Here is a 21,667-nt window from a genome sequence, read left to right as displayed (position 1 = left end):
TAATAAAAGAAAGTTCTGTGGCATTCATTGTTTGTGTTTGTTCATGTTTCACAAAGAGTTTAACCTGAGTTAGACCGACAACAAAGATAGAAATCATATCACATCCATACAGGGATAGTAGTATGCAGTTGTTAAAACATAATTTAATATAATAATAATAATTTAATTTAATAATTTAATTCAATAAAACCCTGCACAACATGGCACAACAGAGATTAGACGTTATTGAATGCAGCAGCACAGATGAGCTTTGCTGCCGCAGCTCAGCTCATCAGCAGAGTTAATCTGGAAATAATCATGCAGATTACAGTAGGTTTAATAAAGTAATATTGAATGTGGCTCAAGCTATAGAGGCAGACTATCATGTGCATCTCCATTACACATTTCCTGTTCAGTGTTTGTGAGAATACAAAGGAGTGGACAGGATTTATGTGGGAGACAGAGGCGGTGCCAACAGTACTGCCCTATAAAGGCAGAGAGTAGTACAATTGAGGAAAGGGGTTTAAAGCTTTCAGGAAAACTGTACAACAAATAATGCTGTCATTTTATGATAATTATTTTTTGCCATAGAGCTACTTGATATAGTGCTCTTGTTAGCTGTCTAGTTTGCTGTTTTCATGGAAATTATACATTTAATAATTATATAATAATGCCCAAAACTCAGATTCTGGTCTTAACTCAGTTGTGACCAAATCTGTAGTCAGTGTTTTGATTTTGTAGGTCAGAGGACATCATTCTGCCACCATGAGCTGCAGTCTGTCGCAGAAATAATATGCCATAATAATGCATACATGTGTGAATGTATGTGCCTACACACACACACACACACACACACACACACACACACACACACACACACACACACACACACACACACACACACACACACACACACACTTCTACTGTGTCTTGAAGATGCAGACCTCTAATGCTGTGTGACTGCACTCCCCAGGGCTTCTTTCAGCTCCGCTTGATGAGCCCTGGCTGCCTGCATGGAGAGAAATCAGGGAATCCCTTCTTCCCCTGGCTTCTCTCCTCCTTTATTCACCCATTTATTCCCCCTCCAGCAGCCTTGTGTGTGTGAGCTGTATAAGCTTGGTTATCATTAGGGAGCCATTCTCTCCGTGACAATGATAAAACAGTCTCAGCAGATACTGCATCTACCGCTTACAGGAGCCAAATGAACCAATTTAAGGAAGCGTCACATATGACAAATTATAGAACGGCAGCATGTCTTACGCAGCAAAGGCGTGTTGTTCATGGGGAAAGAAAAACAGCAATGTAAAATTGGTCAGGGATGGTAAAATATTTTTCTTTTTGGGAAAGCTCATACTGTACAAACCTTCAAGAAGCTGCTTATTTTTTATTTTAATACCACATTCACTCACAGGATTTCATAATGAACGTAATGATAATGTATGAACTAATGGGTGTTATTTTAACTCATTAGCACAACTGCTTTGTTTTAATTTACACCCGTCTCCAGTCTTAAACACACAGGACTGATGGATGATAGAAAACACTGATATTGTCTGTGGCTACTTTGTCAGTGTTAGTAGCCACTAATAGCCACTTTGATGATTTGAATTGACCTTGTCAGACTACATTGGCTGCTTAAACTAACACTTGCTGCCAAATAACTACAGTAAATAAGACTAAGGCTGAATCCCATTTCTTTGTCTTAACCCTTCCCCTTTCCCTACCCCTTCGTCTTACCCCTAGCCCTTGTCCCTCGAAACAGAGTGGTAAGGGCTAGGGGTGAAAACATACCCCTATGAAATGAGACACTACTTGGTTACAGTTACGTCATCATACATCGTCGCTAGCTGGCTGCTACATCACCAGATACGACAAGTATTGATCACAAACTTCCAAGATGCCGTCTGCAAGTGTGTGTATGTCGATTGCGTGGGTTTTGACCACAGTGTCATATGCATATCATCATAAACCATGATGTTGAATTAGTCCACTGGTCCATTAGTCCATGCGTTAACCCAAAATCAATCTGAGCTTCAATACATCAGAATTTAACTAAATATTACATGCAATTTAGTACTGATGCAAGTAGTATTTTTGATAACTGATAATAATCCTTTAAAAATAGATAATAAACATTTTGGGAAAACCGCTTATTGGCAAGAGAGTTAGAGGAGTAGACCAATGTGAGAGTAATATTGATCTTTTCATTTAACTGACTGTAACAAAGTCAATAAGCGTATTTCCCTACAAATGTTGAACTATTCCTTTACGTAATTTATCAAGCAAAAAAAACTGTTGCAGGTTTCAGACTCAAATTCAATTCAAGTCAATTCAATGTTATTTATAGTATCAAATCATAACAGGAGTTATCTCGAGACGCTTTACAGACAGAGTAGGTCTAGACCACACTCTATAATTTACAAAGACCCAACAATTCCAGTTATTCACACAAGAGCAAGCATTTAGTGTGACAGTGGTGAGGACTGGCTGCTTTTCTCTAATTTATATTAGCGTACATTAAAAAAAAATAAAAAAAACGTAATTTAGTCTGGTGGTCAGTTAGTAATTTAGAGCTGAAAGGATTTGATTAATTCAACTGTCAATCATTAGAAAATAATTGATTCATCTTTAGTTTCCCTTGTTTCTCTAAGAATCTAGTTTCTCAAGTGCAAGGATTTACTGCTTTTGTTTGTTTTATTAGTAAACCGAAAATATTTCAGTCTTTGACTGTTGGTTTGGACAACAATTGCTTGTTTAGCCTTGTGACAGTCCTTTTTTCACTGTTTTCTGACATTTGACAGACCAAACGATTAATTGATTAATCAAAAACATTATCACAGTCATCAATAACAAGTTATTAGCTGGAGCTCTAAATTGATTGAAAAAAGAAACTAACCAGCCCTAATGTAATGTTTGCATCCTGCATGCATCATGTATTCCAGGCTCAAACCTTCCTATCAGGACTTCTGGTTCCTGAATAGAGGCTTCAAATCCTGCTGCTGACAACATCTTACCATCTTCAAAAGAAGCTTCACATTTCTTTTATCTTAAACTGGATCTGACATCTCTGCTGTAAGTGGCAGCATCAAACACAACACCAACTAATCTGAGGCTAAGAAGCATTTGTAATGAGGTCAGCATGTTGCTTCATCAGAGTGTAACACCTCTCCAGGCCTGATGCACCTACTGAACATTGAGCCAGATATCCAACCAGCTCTGCAGACATTTAGCAGCATCACTGTGTGTCTGTCACCTCTTTAGTAACACCAGTCTTCCCTGAAAAGCCCCGGGATAACCTGACGACTCCAGATGAAACTACCACAGACAAGGTCAGCATTAATTAACAACTGAAACATCATAGGACCATTAAACTAAAGTCACTTTGCTTTATATATATATATATATATATATATATATATATATATATATATATATATATATATATATATTTGAAAAGGTAAAGTCACATCAAACCCACTGCCACTATACTTATTATAACATGCCTGGTTTCAAACCTCAATCAGCAAGTTAATTCATGCAACGTATTATCAGCGTATTATTATTAAACAGGTTAATCTACCGTCGAATCCAGCGGGAGGAAACAAAAGACAAGAAAATTAGCTTTTTGCTGCATTGCACCTGCCCAAACGCGCTTAACTTTTGCCGGGGAAGTAGGGCTGTCTGGTCCTGCTGATGTGTGACTAATCCTCCGAGGTCGTGGTCGTGACAGTGGATAAACAGCCCCCCTCTCCATCCCCCAAAACAACAAGCAAAAGACTCAAATGAAACATAAACTATAGACTACCAGCAAGCAGCGGCTGACTATGCTATATCCCAGTGGAAACACGGCGGTGTTTGGCGTCCCGGTGTGTTGCCGGTTGACCTGCAGAGCGGCGGTGTCTTACCTGGCGGCTGCGGACAGCGGCGAGGAGCCGACAGGGGAGCACAGCTGGCTGGGAGAGTCCGTTCAGGGATCTGGGACCGTATGCGAGTGTGTAGGTGCGCCTCGGCACCGTCTGAAGACAGACATCCACAGCCAGGGTGTTCCCGACAGGAGGGGGCGTGGTGTGTGTGTGTGTGTGTGTGTGTGTGTGTGTGTGTGTGTGTGTGTGTGTGTGTGTGTGTGTGTGTGTTAGCCTACATGCACGCAACCCTCACAAATAGGCTTATTTCTGACAATGCGACAGTTTCTGCAGTTGTTCCTCTGTTGTTTTTATGAAATACACTTAATGACCCAATTAAACTGCGTGGTCATTATTTTACAGGCTGGCTGTAATGTATAGCTATTGGTTGAAGGGCTAGGCTATAGGCTATCTAGCCTATATAGTAAAATAATAAATAAATAAATAGTAGACTAGGCTACATTTTTAAACATAATTTTTAATCATGAGTAGAGGTCTGAATTAAATTTATTGCTGTTTAAACTATTTTATAAACTTGTGAGGACAGATATTTTCAGTAGTTCTCAGATGAGTTATAGCCCTCTGATGTTGATGCTGGTCTGGTGTTGTAGTGTCTGACTTACACCACAGTGAGGCGACATAATAAACAGTCTTCAGCTTCAGGAGGTGCAGAAATGTCTTTTCTGTGCTCTTTGACTCTTTACAACAGGAAGTAAACAGGAACAATAACTGAACCGGTGATCATTAAGATAACAGTGTTAGTAACGATGGAGGAATATAACTCTGGAGATGAGGTGAATTGATTTTGAATTACATTTAATTTAACTATCGAAAGGTCCGCAGTTAACACAACGACTCGGTTTGCTGACAATTAGTTAAACCAGCTAGCTTAGTCAGTTAGCTGAGGCTAACAGTTGTTTCCATCGGGGTGTGGTCATGGTCATAAGGGTTATAAATTTACAATAGCATATTTACAATTATAATTCCTAGCAGTGTATTAACGTCAGAAACAGGAAGTTACAATGACAATTAGACAAATCGTACATATAGGCTATATAAACAAACACGACAGAATGAAAGTATTCCTAACGTTACTTTTTTATGTAAATGAAAACTATTTGACGTTAAAAGTGACTCAAAATAATTGCATTCAAACTCCATAACACATATACAAAATGAAATCAGACCAACACTTTAAGCCTGCATAAATTTAGCGTCAACAGCATTATTAGTGTGCATGTAAAGCATATATGCTTTACATTTTATATATATTGTCTAAACTATAGTTTAGACATGTATAATTGTGTATAATGGTTCATTGGACAAGGTCATTAGCTGTGTCATGCACAGATTGTCTGTAACGGTCTAAAAGGTGGTTTCCTCATGCAAAAACGGGGGGAAAAAACACAGATGACACCAACTAACAATGTTTTCCGTCTTTAAAATTTTACTGCAGGTTGTCTTCAATGCCGACGAGGTTAATATCTCAGTTAAAGAGGTACCTTTTTTTGAATTCCTGGAAAGATTAATAAACTGTATTCTATTGTAAATCCACTCTTTGATGTGATGACAGTCTACATGACTCTCTCTCTCTCTCTCTCTCTCTCTCTCTCTCTCTCTCTCTCTCTCTCGCTGTGGTTTTGTCTCAGTGTATCGAAGGTGTTATTGGTGGAACAGATTACAACCAGAGTAAAGTGAACCAGTGGACGGCCAGTATAGTGGAGCACTCTCTGACTCACCTGGTAAAACAAGGACGGCCGTTCAAATACATAGGTGAACCAACTGCCCGTCAACATGACACCTCTGGACGTAATGTTAACATGTGGAGCTCATATGTCTGATGTTTTTCAGTAAACTGTGCGGTCATGCAGAAGAGCAGCGCTGGTCTCCACACAGCCAACTCCTGCTACTGGGACACTGCCACTGATGGTGAGAGATGACTTATAATGAGAGCTGTTTTTGTTTTGCTCTGAACCTGTGTCAGTATGATACCTGAGTTTCAGTACAGATACTAGAACAATACTTTATTTTAGGACTTTTTTCATTTATTAAAAGAAGCCAAATTCTCACGTTAAATCTTGTCTTAACACAAGCAGCAGCATAAGAACTTTGCCGAAATACAATAATCTTTTTGCAAAATTATTATTTATATCAGAAACTATCTGATTTTGGCATCAGCATTTATATTGACCAATAAGGAACAAGACATTTCAGTAAAGAAATACCAATGGTACTGTATGTTTGATGTAATTTAGAAACATTGTTTCCATTACATAGTTTGTTTACCAGGACACCCCTGACAAGGTTTTTTTTCCAATTTAAAAATGTACCACTAAGTGCGTACCTCGGTCAGTCACAATACTACCACTGTGTAATTTCTACTGCTTGTTTGTGTCTTTCAGGAAGCTGCACAGTGAGGTGGGAGAATCGCACCATGTACTGTGTGGTCAGTGTGTTTGCTGTTGCTGTGGCGCTTTGAGCTACTCTCTCTCTCTCTCTCTCTCTCTCTCTCTCTCTCTCTCTCTCTCTCTCTCCTAACACCATCATGTCTGAAGCTTGAAATGGCACGGTGACCAAGAAGCCATGAAGATCCTCTGATGATACCCTCTGTATGTACAAATAGCTTATTTCTCCCCACAGGCTTGAACAACTTAACGTCAGGATAAGAATTGTGGCTTGTGAGTCGACAGCCTGCGTTTTGTGTGAGAAAATGTTGCTTTGTCAGGACCAAAGTCAGAATTCAAGCAATGACTTATTTGGTCAGCAGATGTTAAGAAGTTAAAACTAAATATTTTTGTCCCAAATTTTGTAATCTGTGTATAACGTAAAGCCTGATTTGTTTTAGCCATGCTAGCAGCAAGACTCTGGGGATGGCAGTGTCAATCAGTCCACCACTTTGGTCCAGACTGAAATATCTCAATGACAATTGGATATATTGACATTCAATTTGCTACACACATTCAAGTCTCCATCAGGATAAATTGTAATGAGTTTGGTAATCCTCTGACTTTTCCGCTAGTGCTATCATCAGGTCAAAATTCTGATTTGTCCAATACTTGGAACTAACTAAATTCCCATCACCCTCAGCTCTACTTTGTGATTAGCATGCTAATGTTAGCCTTTCGCTTTGCCTAACTACAGCCTCGGGGAGCTGCTAGCATGGCTTTAGACTATTTTCATTTGTCTCCTTCAGTACATTCCCTCATAAAACAGTTGCTGTAGTTTGGTATTTATGAAAAGTCTGACTGTTGTGTTTTAGTAGTGTTGGGAATTTCCTCCTCTGTGTCCCCCGTTTTGGGACAATGTGTCTGACTCCAATAAAAGACCTACTATATATATCCCCGCGCATTTGTTACATTGGTATTACGTTGATCCTAAGCAAGAGCCAAATGAGATAAGATAAAGTCAAATATATTTGTTTAATCAGTCAAGCATCGGAGTTTCAATACACAGATCTGTGGGGATCACAAAGCACACAGAGACTAAGTTTCCCTAGCAACATACAAAAAGCTGGAGCCGGTCCAGGTATCTCTAGACTGTCAGACCTCGTGAGCCCCGATCTATTCTTCCGCTCATCTCTTATACTTTCTTTCTTGGGACCCCTCTTTTCTCCCGCACAGGGACTGCTGTCTTCACACAACACCTGCCAGGGTGGGGGCCACTGTATTATGTCTCGTCCTCATTTGCGCTCACGCGAAGCGGTACATTCTGCTCCTGTTTCACTTTGTTATTATTACTCAATGTACTTTGCTCGAGGCCACTGTGACCCTAACTATCTTATATTTACCGCTTAAGCTAAACCATCTGTGCATCAGTTTCCTTTATTCGGGCAGCACACAACTCTGTGCAAAAAGCATACACCAAAACACACTTGGTCTCTTATGGAAACCTTTTACATTCTTATTTTATTTATCTGCAACTAGGAAGAACATTATTCTACAGTAGCTACCTGACTACTTGTATAAAGTGTCTCTACTAGTCGTTGCAGAATTGATATGAAAGTGTGTATTTCCAGGAAGATGGGGTTGTTTAATGGTCAGAACGACTAATGTACTTTTTATAGAACTTTTCCGTAGAAATCCTGGCATACTTGTGTAAAACTAAGTTCATAAAGGCTCTTTAATAAATTAATTTATTGGAACGTCTTCAGTGCAGTCATTAAATGTATTAATAATCCACAGTTTTTGCATCTGAATGAGTGTTGATCTCTACAAACCAGAGTGTGATTGGTTAAGCAGATTGACACAAAGGGAGATAAATGTTACAATTTTGCAATTTGGATGTGTGTCCACTAGATGTCAGCACAGGACTGTGTGTGTAGCAACTGCTTCTCAGCTAAAAATAAAACTATTGACAATTTTCACATATAAATATAAATTTATTTAGATTTTTTTAATAAGGATTTTATTTTTTAAATACCTTTTTTATTTTGCTCTGTATGAGAATATCCAATGTGTACAATAGATTTTTCACATTTTTTTGGCTTATCTTATTTGTACAAACATTAGGAGCATTCATTTGATACCCGAGGTTGTCATCCCTCTGCTGATATATTGCAAAAAAGAGTAGGTGCAAAAACAAACACACTGACATTCTCTCTCTCTCTTACACACAATTATACATTAAAGGTTGAAAATAAGCAAACTATTCCAGACATTTTTCAGTTAGATATAATCGATTTTTGTGTGTACACAATTTGTGTGTAAATATTCTAACTAATGAGACACACAGACGCAGAGCTGACAGACAAGCGTGAATTAGAAAAATGCAAATACATCCAAACAAAGCATTTCACATCACTGCAGCTGTTGTTGCTCAACATTTGTACCAAAGTCATGCTTTACAGTTAGCGTGTTTGGTGATCAAACGTTTTCTTTAAACTATGTGTGGAGATTCACATGTCATCGTCAAGCACAAATACATCACAGAAGCAGTGCGTATTAATGATAAAGCTCTTATCAAGGAGTAAAAAGGCTGATTGCTTGCAAACATAAAACTAGAGGGGGGTTCAGAAAACAAACCTATACAAAACATACCCCTCCCACCCCCTACCTCCGAAGAAGTTCATCTCTGAGGCTCCACACATGCACACCTCCATGCCACTATTAAATACAATCAATTTAAATGCACGGCGCCTTGTGATCAGTAATGCAGCATATAAGTGTACACGGTCTCCAAAACTAAAGAAGCAACGGTGTTGTCCGTGTTTTTCTTTGTATTAAAGGCTGCAGGATGATAGGTTCGGATGTTGGCTGATGAGACAATTGAGCACCGCTTCTGCACACAAGTGAACACTATGCATGTTTGCAGCCAGAATACATCTCCAGTTAAGGACACATTTGCTTCATGTATGAGTAATAGACAGTGGTAGAAAACAGAGTTGAGATGGATATATGAAAGGATTCAAAGTGTAAACTCAACTCGCGGAGGGACTCGTGGCACTTAAAAGGTTACAGAGGGTGTGATCTATCTGTGTCGCTTCTCTGGATGGCACGTCAAACGGTTGTGATGCTTTAAGCGTTGCTTAATCACTGTGGTTAATGTCCCCATTGATTCCGTCACATATTTCATTAGTTGTGTCGTAGATTGTTGTATCATTGAGCATGTCATACATAGTTTCATTAGGCAAGTCGTCTGTGGTGTCGCTGGCTGTGTCGTGGGCTCCATCATTAGCCGTCTCTTGGCGTGTGGTGGGGCTGAGTGACTTTCCTATGGGCCTGTTCTGTGGTGAATCAGAGTTGCACATGAGACAGAGCAGAGAGGAGCAGTTCCAGAGACCCTGGGTCATGCTGGAGGTGAAGAGCCTCCGACATGGATGACAGAACTGATAGAATACCAGCATGAAGAAGATAGCGATGGCGTAGGCGACCAGCAGCTGCAACACCAGCAGCGGGGCACAGGTCAACTTGTAGAAGTCAGTTTTATAGATGAACCACAGCAGCAACAGTGAGGCGTTCTCCACAAAACGCAACATGTAGTACACGGCCATGCGGTACCAGTTCTGGGACTTATTGATGAGGTCCGGGTCGTTGAGTTTCACCTGCACAGCTGACCAACAGAACATGTTGATGCCGGCGTAGAGGAAGGTGAGCAGGCAAAGCACGATGGTGGTTCCCACCCTGGTCAGAGTTTTTTCTATATTCTCAGGAAATGGAGAGTGGCTCTGCCAGAACAGGATCCACGGGTAGAGAAAGAAAACCAGGAAGTTAAGCAGAACCACGGGCAGGACCCAGAGCTGCAGCACAGAGCTGAACAGAACCAGAACCACCACACGAGTGGCAATCTCAAAGCTCCTCCACAGGAAAATGCACAGATAAGCCATGGGGCGGACATCCACTTCATAGTCATCATATTTGATCTTAATGGCCAGGATGTTGCAGCGCAGTGCTCCGTACACAATGGACAGGAGGGAGATCACCATCAGTGTGCCTGACAGTGAAAAAGAGAGACAGAAATATGATGACACCATCAAGTCTCCTCTTTATTTTTCAAAAAATGAATTCATAAATTTTTTTCCTTTGTTTAGAGGCTTTTAAAATCGGTGTGAAAACTATTTCGAAAAATATCTGACTTCTCATACGTGGAAAATGACACTAGTTCCTTAAATCTACACATATTTAGTGATAACTCACTAAAGATCACTCAAAATATTATTATAGAACAGTTCAGCCAAAATAATATTTCAGTATTTATACACACAAATACAGCAGAAAAATTTAAGAAATAAAAGTCTATGTTATGGGCTACAGACATAAATAAGATAATGTGTAAAAAATCCCTTTCAACTGGTTTTCTCAGATTGTCTCTACATGCTTTATAACTAAAGTTACTATAAATAAACTTCAGAGGGTTAAAACAACATTCAAGTGCTCATATGGTTGGTACAAAATTCCCTATTTTTTTCCCCTGTGCAGAGTTGCAGTGAAGGCATTGTAACAAAAAGAGGGAATTTGGTGGTAAAAAGACTGGAACTCTGGATGATACCCACTTGATTTGACTAAGTCAAACTGCTCCATTAACTTCAGATAAACATGGGAAAACACATAGTGAAGGGAACTTTTAATTACCAGAACAAACAGTAGGAATAATTACAGCGAGCAAAAACTGTTTTTTAAATATACATATGGGGACTATTGTTTTAAGACAGACTTAAATTGATCCCTTAAAGGCCCTGAAGCTCCCATTCACCACATTCCGGCTGTTAAATCGGTAAGCGTGAAATAGAAGTGTCAGACCGCCGGGAGCAGAGGAAATAAGATTTATACTTCTATAACATCTTTTTATTTTGTCCTAATTCGACATCCAGATGTCCTAGATTGACTTTGGGTGAACCTTTTTATTAAGTCTCTCTTAGTAATAGAAATTCTGGCTCCTACTAAGAGTTGGACAGCCAGATCTGTAACAACTGGCAGAGAGAAACACTGTTTTCCATCCTCGATTTCAGAGAGGCGGTTACATAACACCACTTTGACTCATAAAAACACCATCCTCTTATTTCCAATATGGCACTTAACTGATCAGCCCACATCATGCTGGAGCTGTGGACAGGCGACGGGGGATTGAAGGTACATGTGACCATAACGTCAAAGAGTCACACACACTTAAAGTACATGTACCCTTTCGTCCTCCTCACCTCTTCCAATGGAGACCCCCTGCTGCAGGATGCAGATGTAGAGCTGCAAAGTGAGCTGGGGGGCAGATCCCAGGAAGGCCTGAATGACAGAGGTGCGGGCGAAGGCTGCTCGGTGTGTAAACAGTTTCCCCTCCGCCTGCCCCACCTGCCGTTCCACCTCCTCAGGCTGACCCCCGCGAGGGATCTGCTTCTTCCTGGTGATGCTGACATACGGCTCCTCCACACGGCCCACGCTGCCATAGATACAGAACGCCTCCAGACACCTACAGGAACAACAACAGCAGGAGACCATTATGAGCTGCAGACCCAATGAACAGCTGCACATAACTTCTCATTATTCATTTATTTGCAGGTGATTCTTTTTCCATTTTCTTTTTCTTTATTAGGCTCTCCATTAGCTTAATCAACACAGAGGCTCTTCCTACTGGTGTCAACACACAACACACTAGCAGATCAACATCACATAAAAACAGCAGCTCAGGTTTAACAGGTATAATGTTTACTGTGTTCATTAAGCTATATCAATCATGTGTTCTTGTGAGTTCTGTTGTTCTTGTTTTGCATTCTGTTGTACTGGTTTAACTTCACAGAAAATTGAAGCTATTTAGGGATGCCTTTGATTAATTGATAAATGTTTTAGTCTATAAAATGTCTATCCCAATTTCCTAGAGCACAAGGTGACAAAATTGGTGATGAATTGCTTATTTTGTCAGATCATCAGTCCAAAATGAACAAGATATTAAAGGGGAACTATGCCGTTTTTTAGCTTAATTTACCTTAACTGAACAGCTTCGGACTGTTTTTGGGTTGAATGGTGATCGTCTCGCTTCCCCCTAGCGCCTGTGAGTGGAAAAACCACCCTTGTAACTTTCGGCCGGCGGACCACCGGCCTCAGCGTTAGGAAGTATCGCGTCATATCAGTTCTCGGGATGTAACGAATTGCTTCACGCCCAGTGTTGGGAAGGATACTTTCAAAACGTATTCCGTTACAGAGTACAGAATACATGCCCAAAAATGTAATTTGTAACATATTCCGTTACGTCACGCAATCTGAGTAACGTATTCTGAATACTTGGATAACTTCCACATTGAATTGCATTTTATAAGTGTAGGAATGCGGCCATCACATACAGCTTACTAAACAGGCCTATTCTAGTGTGTTCTTCTGTTCCAACTGGCTGAATGTGTACCGAAACAAGCAGATAGATTTTTGTATTTGTAGTCCCGAACTGCATACTACAAAAATCTAACCGCAGTCTAAGCTACCATGAGCTAATTTTAGCTAACGTTAGCTAACATGTCAAACGGGGCTAGTCTTTCAACGGCTCTGGGGATAGTAAATCAGCATGTAGGAGAATGTAAAGTCACACGTCAACTATAAAATAGCAAGGTGACCAGTAAAACTACAGCAGACGACTACCCTTGGCTAAAAATAACTTACTTTAAGATGCTTCTTCAGGTTGGAGGTGGAGTAATTTCGACGCTGAAAGGAAGTTGGTTGCTGGCAAGCAGAAGTTGCACTGCAGTGCACAGTTATATTTCGTTCTTTCTTCTCTTTCTTTAATGTGAAATGCTGTTTGAATTTCCAAGCTAGAAACGCATTCCTGCTCTGGCTCTGTTGTGCCGGTTCCAGCTCCATCTTTACCTCTATCAGTGATCACGCAAATAGCTAATTTTTTCGTTTTTATATTGGGGCTTCTGGGAAATGCATGGAGTTGCGAGAGTGAATAAACCCGTGAAACAGATTAGTATCGTCATGTAATCCATTGATTTCAACAATGTAACTGTATTCTAAATACCAACTATTTAAATTGTAACTGTAACGGAATACAGTTACTCATAATTTGTATTCTGAATACGTAACGCTGGTACATGTATTCCGTTACTCCCCAACACTGTTCACATCATTGCATACATAAAGGAACCGGCCAGCTATAAGAACAAGGTAGTGATGGAATTTTTCACACTATCGTCATGGCTGAGCCGGCAAAAAAGAAGCAGAAAGCTAGGAAAGCATTGTCGGAGGAACAGAGAAAGAGGAAACGGCAGACTGACCTAACGAGGAGTCAGACACGAGTAGAACTGAGACAAACAGAAGCCTGCAAATCCAATGCTGACCTGGCGTTCTTGCTGTTGCACTTGTAAGTATCTTTGGGATAAACTCTGTTTAATCTTTGTATTTCTTGTTATTGTGACCTCAGGATGCTTGCTATTGTCTGTAAAGTAAAAGTATGCCGTAAAACTTTCTGTAAAAGTTTTATTGTGATCGGTGTTGGATATGTTACGGGCTTACTAGCTAGCTTACTAGCTGTCTACCTCAGTGGACATGGCTCCATGCGTTCGCAGGCTTCTATGAAAACAAATGCACATGACCAGATGGAGAAGATGGGAGGGGGGAGAGCCGCCAACGAGTTTTTACAACAGTGTTGCCAAATATCTATTCCGAAGCTGTAGGAGGAGCTCTATAGAGAAACCTGCGAGCAAAAAGCGAGAAAACGGCGAAGAAATTGCCAAAACTGCATAGCGCCCCTTTAAGTTTACAATGATATAATAAAAAAGCTGTAACCTGAGAGGTGATTTTTTTTAACATTTAATATTAAAATCAATATCTATTGGTATGTAGATTGACGCCAACATTTACAGTAGCTCTTTGCTATTGTGAATGTCTAAAGAGATGTCAGTCCCAGTCAGAAAATGAGTGTGGGTCGAGGTGAGGTCGAGGCAGCACTCATAAACACAGTGCCAATAAAACAGCAAGGCAGGAGGATTTAAGCCCCGGGGGTGCTGAAGGACAGATGGTTTATCAGCTGGAGTGGCACTCACAGTGAACACCTCACTGACTTGATTATAAATAAAAGTGTGAAGGTTAAGCTTTTCAGATGTTAAATAAATAACCAACATCTAATTGAAGGATGAAGATATGAAGATTAGTCCCACACTCCGTCTCTGCTGAGTTCAGCATGTTGTGAAGTAGATGTGTGTTGTCAGATGAAGGGGTAAGTCTACAGATAACAGACGGATAATCATAACTTACAGCCACTATAATTAATATCAGTAAATTCCTCAAAATCTACTCTTTCTTAGTCATTGCAATATCTAGAATCTATGAATGTGCAAATATTGGTTGGGACACAAGATGTCTCCTACTTCATTGAAAGGTCCAGTGTCAGTGTTTGTGAGCTGTTTCCATCACACTTGTCTAAGTTGCATATTGGACTATTGGTTTCCAAAGTGGTCACAATATCAGCTGGCACGCGTCATCTTAAACTCAGATTTAAGGTGAGCACCGAGAAACTTTTACCTTTTAGCAGATAAAGGTGAAAACAGTCTTCTAGTGTCGACTCGTCGACATTATTTTGTATTATTACTTCCAAGTAGGGCTGCAACTAACGATTATTTTCATTGTTGATGAATCTGTTATGTGATTATTTTCACGATTAATCGATTAGTTGTTTGGTCTATAAAATATCAGAAAATCAGTGTATCAGTGTTTTCCAAAGTCACAGATGCACTCTTCAAACGTCTTGTTTTGTCCACAACCTCGAGATATGCAGTTTACTCTCAAAGAGGAGTGAAGAAACAAGAAAATATTTACATTTAAGAAGCTGGAATCAGAGAATTTTTTACTTTTCTTTCTTAAAAAAAGGCCTCAAAACGATTAATACAAATAGTTGGTGAATAATTTAATAGTTGACATCTAATTGATTCATCTTTCAGCTCTTCCAAGTGAAGTAACTATATCAGCAAAAGACATTTTTGAGTGGAAGTGGACTTTGAACAGTATAAAAGCTGCAGAAAAAGCCAGCAATGTACTTCTACAATAACAGACAGATTAGACTCCATTTCTGTGATGGAAAAAATTATCACACGTGCTCAACATACACTGAGGAGGAATAAGAAAAAAGGTTTCTAATTAGATAAGAATGAAAATGAAACAAGTAGATGATTTTTTTCAGCACAACAAGCACCATTGTCACTGCTGGTATGACAAAAAAATGATAAGGACTCTGTGTATGACTCTGTTTATAATATTACAAGTGTTGTTTGGGTGGAAAAGAAGAGGAAGTGCAGCTGTGCTCTTGGCAGTAGAGACGGACATTTCCCTCTCCGCTTGTGTGTCAGAGATAAGGAGCCGGGGGTGACTGTGCTATTCTTAGTTCTGCTCTTCACTGAGGAAAGACGTAGAAGTCTGAACAGTAATCATCTGAACACACTTGAGGGGAAACAGGCATGGCAGGGTCAGATCTACAGAGGCCACTGCTGGGGAGTCAATACGCTGCAAGAGACGTCTGTTCAACTGGTTGACAAAGAAAAACGAAAATATAGATGTTCCTGGCTCGTTGTAGGCAGCACACTTTACATGTGAAGAGCTGGAAGAAGTGCATAATGAATAACTGACTTAAATGAACAATTATTGAAATAGCTGGTTCATTTTCTGTTGATTGACCAGTGGATTCATTCAACTAAATAAACTCAGAAGAATCTACTATTCTAATGGCCTATAAAATGTCTGAACATAGTTGAAACAATTTGCAAAAGCCAAAATTTATACAATAAAACAGCTTGTTTGGTCCACAAAAGGAGCAAATATTCACATTTGAGAAGCTTGAACTGAGGACCATTTGGGCTTTTAAAGCAATTAAAAATCCAGTTTGAAATATGCATTGGTAGTGACAGCATCTGTAGAAGTAAATGGATTACCTGACAATTACCTGAAAGTCTCATTTAGTCCTAACATTCTCTTTTTTGTTCACTGATCAAGTTCCTGCTTTTCTTTATGACATTTTGACTGTCCTGAAACTATTTTACCTTATCAACAGACTTTTAACTAATCCTGAGTGTATTTATTATGTTGTTTGATGGGTTTGTTTTGTGGTTTTGTGTTTTCAATTATTTTGTTTTATTTTTATTTATGTTTTTTGCATGTCTTGTCTGTTTTGTCCTAGTGTGGACTTGAAATATGAATAATGAGATTTATGTATGACATATCTTCACACAGTTTTTGCTAAATAAAAAAATGTATATATATATATATATATATATATATATATATATATATATATATATATATATATAAAACTAATCATGATTTAATTAAGTCTGTCTGTCTTTGTGTTGAGAGGAAGCATTTCACTTTGATCCGAGTGGGACCTTTTGTTCAGAGGCCAGGCTGGCTCCGACCAAAGTTCACATCTTAACTAACAAAGCACCTTTGCTTTGATTGAGCAGATGGTAGTGAGTCTATGCAAATCAACTTAGACAGAGTTGGGAGTTGAATGTCTTCTCAGCTTTTGTTTATTCTGTTGTTTCCCGTAAACTTGTATAAAGGCAGAAACTCATAAAAAGTGCCTGTACACTAAATTAGGATATGTTTTGGATATATTTTGTGGGATCACTGTTTATTACTGTATTATTTTTTAATAATGTATTTTGTACTGTATTTAATACTGATATTGCACTATTCCTTCCCTCTCTTCAATTGTTATTGTATATTTTTTGTAAATTTGTGAATTCTATTGTATTGTTATATTGTATACTTACCAGTATTTTTTTATATTTCTTACTGTCCTTTTTGTTTTTATTCTTTATATGTTAAGTGAGTGTTGTACTTTGAGAGCAAAGATCTCTCCTTGAGCCGCTAGCTGCCTGCCCCCTGAATACACTGTGAAAAAGCCCGGTCTCGGGAGACAACACAGGGGTCGTAAACGTCAAACAAACACTAGAGGCGGAGGATAGGCACCAAAATACACTAGAGGCACAGGATAGGCACCAAAATACAACAAACACGTTCCAGCCAATCACCGACAAGATGGTTGGGGGAGGGGGTGGGGATTAGTGACAGTTACTGGCCGTTCCCAACCTGGCGCGCGCAAATGTGACGTCATGGGATCGCCATAACTGTTTATACTTGCGCGTGGTGGTCGCAACACTAGTTGCAGTCTTCTGCTGAACAGAGGTGGCGCTAATGAGGAAAGGCTACCGACTTTGCTATTTCTCGGACTAGAAGAAGAAAAATGTAAACAATGGCAGAACTGGCAGCAGCATTGCTGTCAATGCTTCGATTTGATTCGATGACCTACTTTGTCGGATCAAGCCTTTCATTCACTATAAAAGAACTCATCTTAACCCAGTAAGTTTACAAGAGAGACTTGCAGTCACTCTGAGCGTCCTGGCATCTGGTTGTCGGCGAACTCGTTCAGGCCTCCTGTTTCCGCTTTGTCGCGCGCCGCTGAAAAAAATAGAGCCCTCAGTTCGCGCACTCAAAATCCTGGTGCGCCAGCAAGATCTACGTCATTTTGACGTCACATTGGTGCGCGCAAGCTTGGATGCGGCTAATGTAAAACGGCCATTAGTCAGTCAGTCATGACAATTACGGAAACATGGGGGGAGGGGTGAGCTTGCTCTGTTTTGTTTGAAATTTACTTGGAATGTCAACAGAAGTGACCAAGCAGGAACTCATAGTGCATCTCTAACTGGAGTCAAATTCCTTGTTTGTTTATGCAAACCTGGCCAATAAAGCTGATACTGATTGTCTTTGTCTCAAGTATGAGGAATATAATGATGTAACCAGTTTGGTGTCTTGCTCTTTGTCATGTTGTCCATTAATGCCTTGTTCAGTCAGTTAAGTTTCTGGAAGCTGTGCTCCTTATTTTGATTCATGTAGCCTACTTTTTATTTTCTACTCTGTGTTTTATAATGTTGTGACCGTGCAGTTACATTCCACCATGTACCAACCTGTGTTTTAAAATGAAATAGCTGGGGGAAAAATATGGAAAATGGTTTCAGATTATTTACTGTAAATCTACTGATAGTGTTCCCATTAGAGCAGCAACTAACAATTATTATTTTTTTTTTTAATTATTATTGTTTGTTCAACTAATAGCCCAAAACTCAAATTCTCACATTTGAGAAGCTGAAATAATCAAATTTTTGGAATCATTTTCTTGAAAAATTACTAAAATGATTAATCGATTACCAAAATAGTATACTTATCGATAAATCAACTAATCATTTCAGCTCTAGTTTTCTTATTACAGAAGATGAATGGCACCACAGTCATTTCTCCTGCTGTTTGTAAGTTTGACAACATTCTCATGCTGCATGTCTGACAGCAGGGAGGTTTTCTCATGGATGTATTATAAGACTATATAAGGTTTTGTACATATGCAGGCTATGCTCCTATAGCTGAAGAACATGGACATGTCAGGCCAGAGGTTTACACAGAAAGCACATGTGCTTAAAAGGATCCTCCCTCAGTGTGTAACAATATGTCAGATTCTTCATGTGATGTAATGTCCTTTCAGACAAAGCAGTCATGAATAAATCAGCTGAAGATGATCCAACTGGGAAATAAGCCTATATAGACAGCAGTGGCTGCCAGCTGTGTGGACATGCAACATATCGATAAGCATATTGCGCGCGCGCACACACACACACACACACACACACACACACACACACACACACACACACACACACACACACACACACTGCACCAGTATGTATGCAGCCAGCCAAAGACAAAAGGCCGGAGAAAATGAAAACAGCAGCATATGCGCAATGCATTCATCAAACCGTAAGCAGCTTAAATGTGCAAACAGGCCGTGTTTTTAACGACAGAAATCACCCGTGGAAACGGCACCTATAGACGTTTTATCGCGTGACAGTGATTAGGAACACAATGATTTCCAGAGCCTCTATCTATCATCCACTGGTTGGAGATAAACAAGCCAGCACTGACCTGACGATGGGTCCGAACTGCAGGATGTGCAGCAGCAGGACGAGCGGTCTGTCTCTGCCGAGGTCCCGGTGGATGAAGGTGAGGGTCAGCTGCACAAGCACAGATGGTACGAGCGTGAAGAGGAGCGTGAGCCCTTGCCAGATTTGGTCTCCAGCTGAGCGGTATGTGGAGCTGAGGTAGAGCGCTGCCGTGGTCTCGGCCGTGAACAGAGACACCGACACAAAGATGGAACTGGGGAGTCGCATCCTCACTCACTCCGCCATTTGGGGAATGTGGCTTCGCTCACGGTCCACAAATCCATGCCGTTTCCACCGGGCAGTCGGTCGGTCACCCACCGGAGAGGACGTAGTTGTTTCAGGCACCCGCCGCCGCCGCCGCAGCTCATCTGCGATTTAGTGCCAGGCAGAATGTTGTCACAGCCAGGTGTTGTCCCGGAGAGAGTCTACGGGGGGCGCACGGGGCGCTGTGAGCTGGCGAGAAGTGACGCCCTGTAGACAGTGATGTAGTAATTACTGCTCAGACACTGAGCATTATTTTAGGCTATTAATCAGACAAATTATATAACTAATAGGAACAGAAGCGTCATTATATTATAAAAATGTTTTATTTAGGATATTAGGATATAAATCAGAAAGCATACCTTTCTCACATTTCAGTAAAAAAGCTCATGGTGGCGCCAGAGGAAACGTCATTGGATCAGCCACTGTGGACTATTTCATGGCAATCCATGTACATTTGTTGTAGTTTTTGAGAGATTTCAGTTTGGACTAAAGTGGTCAGACTGACCATAACTGCAATCCCTAGAGCCAGCTAGTGTGGCTGAAAACTTAATAACAACTTGGGGTGGTTTTTTACTGGTGGAGCTTGCCTTGACCTATTGACCTCAGTATTTCTAAAATCCAGACTTCAGCCCTGTGGGAAACATGAGGGATCTCTTGCCTTTGAGCATTGTACATTTATTTAGAGTTGCTTGTGTCACTACAACAACAACTAATCTTCTCCAGGATATCAAAATGTCAACTCATTCTTATTCTCTCAGCCTTCAGTTCATCATCTTCACCACCAGGCTCGACCGGCTGCTCTCCATGGTGCTGAAGTCAAACATGCTATTTAATGTTCATATTTGTTAAACAAATACACACTAAAATATATTCAACTATGGAGGAATTGATTGAATGTAACCCTATAACCTATTACTGTTCTAGGTATATTACTGAAGTACTGTTTTAGCTTTACTCAAGTATTTTCCTTTCCTGCCACTTTATACTTGTACTCCACTACATTTCAGATAGAAATATTGTACTTTTTACGCCACTATATTTATTTGTTAGCTGTAGTTACTTTGCAGATTAAGAATTTACATAAAAAAACGGTACATACATTTTTGAAATTCATCACATTGTTAAACCAGGGATTCCACAAAAAATACATTTCCCCTCTAAACTTCTCAAATGGTTTCATTTTAAAAAAACTTGTCAAGACCCAACAAGGTCAAATTATCCAATATTTATAAAAAAAAAAAAGAAGCAAAGAATAGTCCCAACAATGAAATAAAATGAATATAACAGAACTCAGTTTTTTCTTCTTGTCTCTTCCATTAATCATCCCATGCCTCCTTGGATTGAGTTTGTGATAGTTTGGAGGGGCTCAGGCCCTATGGGAAACTACAGTACTAAACTACATGATTGTATATAAAGAAGTTAAAACTACACCTTGAGCAGTTACAACAGTACAATTCAGCTTATACACTAATGCATCACTACCAACAATCTAATAATGCCATAAATGATAATATATCAGGCACAGGGGACATGTTTCTGCAGAGCGAGTACTTTTTACTACATAACACTTTTGTAAGTATCCACTGGGCCTGAGATTTTTCTGTTCTGGCTTTAAGACTATGAAAGAGTCTCTCTCTGGGGCAGATTTTAGGAATATCCAACCAAAACACACAATAATCTAATAGAATAAAATACGATGCATTAAACTGTTTTAAACCACGAAGCACATTAAATATTCAGATGTATCACAGGTATCAGCCGTGTTCGTTACAGCTTTAATCACACTGCGTGGCATTTCCAAGATAATCAAAGTGGTTATCTGAGTCGAGGTTGTGTAAGGGAAGCTTTGAATCACTTTTCAATTTGAAATTAGGTTATGTTTGTGCCCCAATTTAAAAAGAAAGCGATACAAAGACGATAAATGCCATTGGCATGCAAATGTGGAAGTGTAGTATCTGCTGTAACTAAATATACAACAGAAGCAAAGGTCATCTTATGAATACAGAAATAATTGAATTTTTGACCACTAAAAAGTCAAAATGAATGCAAATTCAAAAGACTTTTCTATGTGTTTATTTCGAAATGGTAAGACACAAAGGCTGAGGGTAATGGAGAGAGAGAGAGAGAGAGA

General features: G+C 39.7%; 3 protein-coding genes across 4 annotated transcripts in view; 1 reads left to right on the top strand and 2 right to left on the bottom strand.

The window, feature by feature from the left end:
* The window catches only part of sytl5 (synaptotagmin-like 5), a 37,521-nt gene extending 33,539 nt beyond the window's left edge, over positions 1 to 3,982 (bottom strand). For both annotated transcript variants that reach the window (XM_078262123.1, XM_078262124.1), the window contains exon 1: positions 3,885 to 3,982. The gene's annotated coding sequence lies outside the window, so the exon portion shown is untranslated. The remainder of the gene's footprint in view (positions 1 to 3,884) is intronic.
* Positions 3,983 to 4,586: 604 nt separating this feature from the next.
* On the top strand, positions 4,587 to 8,026 carry LOC144525373 (dynein light chain Tctex-type 3-like). Its single transcript, XM_078262122.1, has 5 exons — positions 4,587 to 4,675; positions 5,338 to 5,379; positions 5,531 to 5,654; positions 5,733 to 5,810; positions 6,284 to 8,026. Exons 1-5 carry the CDS (start codon positions 4,649 to 4,651, stop codon positions 6,358 to 6,360), a joined length of 348 nt encoding a protein of 115 aa, XP_078118248.1. The 5' UTR covers positions 4,587 to 4,648; the 3' UTR covers positions 6,361 to 8,026.
* A 232-nt stretch (positions 8,027 to 8,258) lies between these two features.
* On the bottom strand, positions 8,259 to 19,711 carry xk (X-linked Kx blood group (McLeod syndrome)). Its single transcript, XM_078262121.1, has 3 exons — positions 19,256 to 19,711; positions 11,515 to 11,777; positions 8,259 to 10,310 (listed from the first exon to the last, which is right to left on the bottom strand). Exons 1-3 carry the CDS (start codon positions 19,498 to 19,500, stop codon positions 9,406 to 9,408), a joined length of 1,413 nt encoding a protein of 470 aa, XP_078118247.1. The 5' UTR covers positions 19,501 to 19,711; the 3' UTR covers positions 8,259 to 9,405.
* Positions 19,712 to 21,667: the final 1,956 nt, after the last annotated feature.

Source organism: Sander vitreus, chromosome 11, assembly GCF_031162955.1.
Source record: "Sander vitreus isolate 19-12246 chromosome 11, sanVit1, whole genome shotgun sequence".
In the NCBI taxonomy this organism is placed as follows: domain Eukaryota; kingdom Metazoa; phylum Chordata; class Actinopteri; order Perciformes; family Percidae; genus Sander; species Sander vitreus.
Note: the sequence above shows the minus strand (reverse complement) of the source record. Positions and strands in the feature narration are given on the sequence as shown.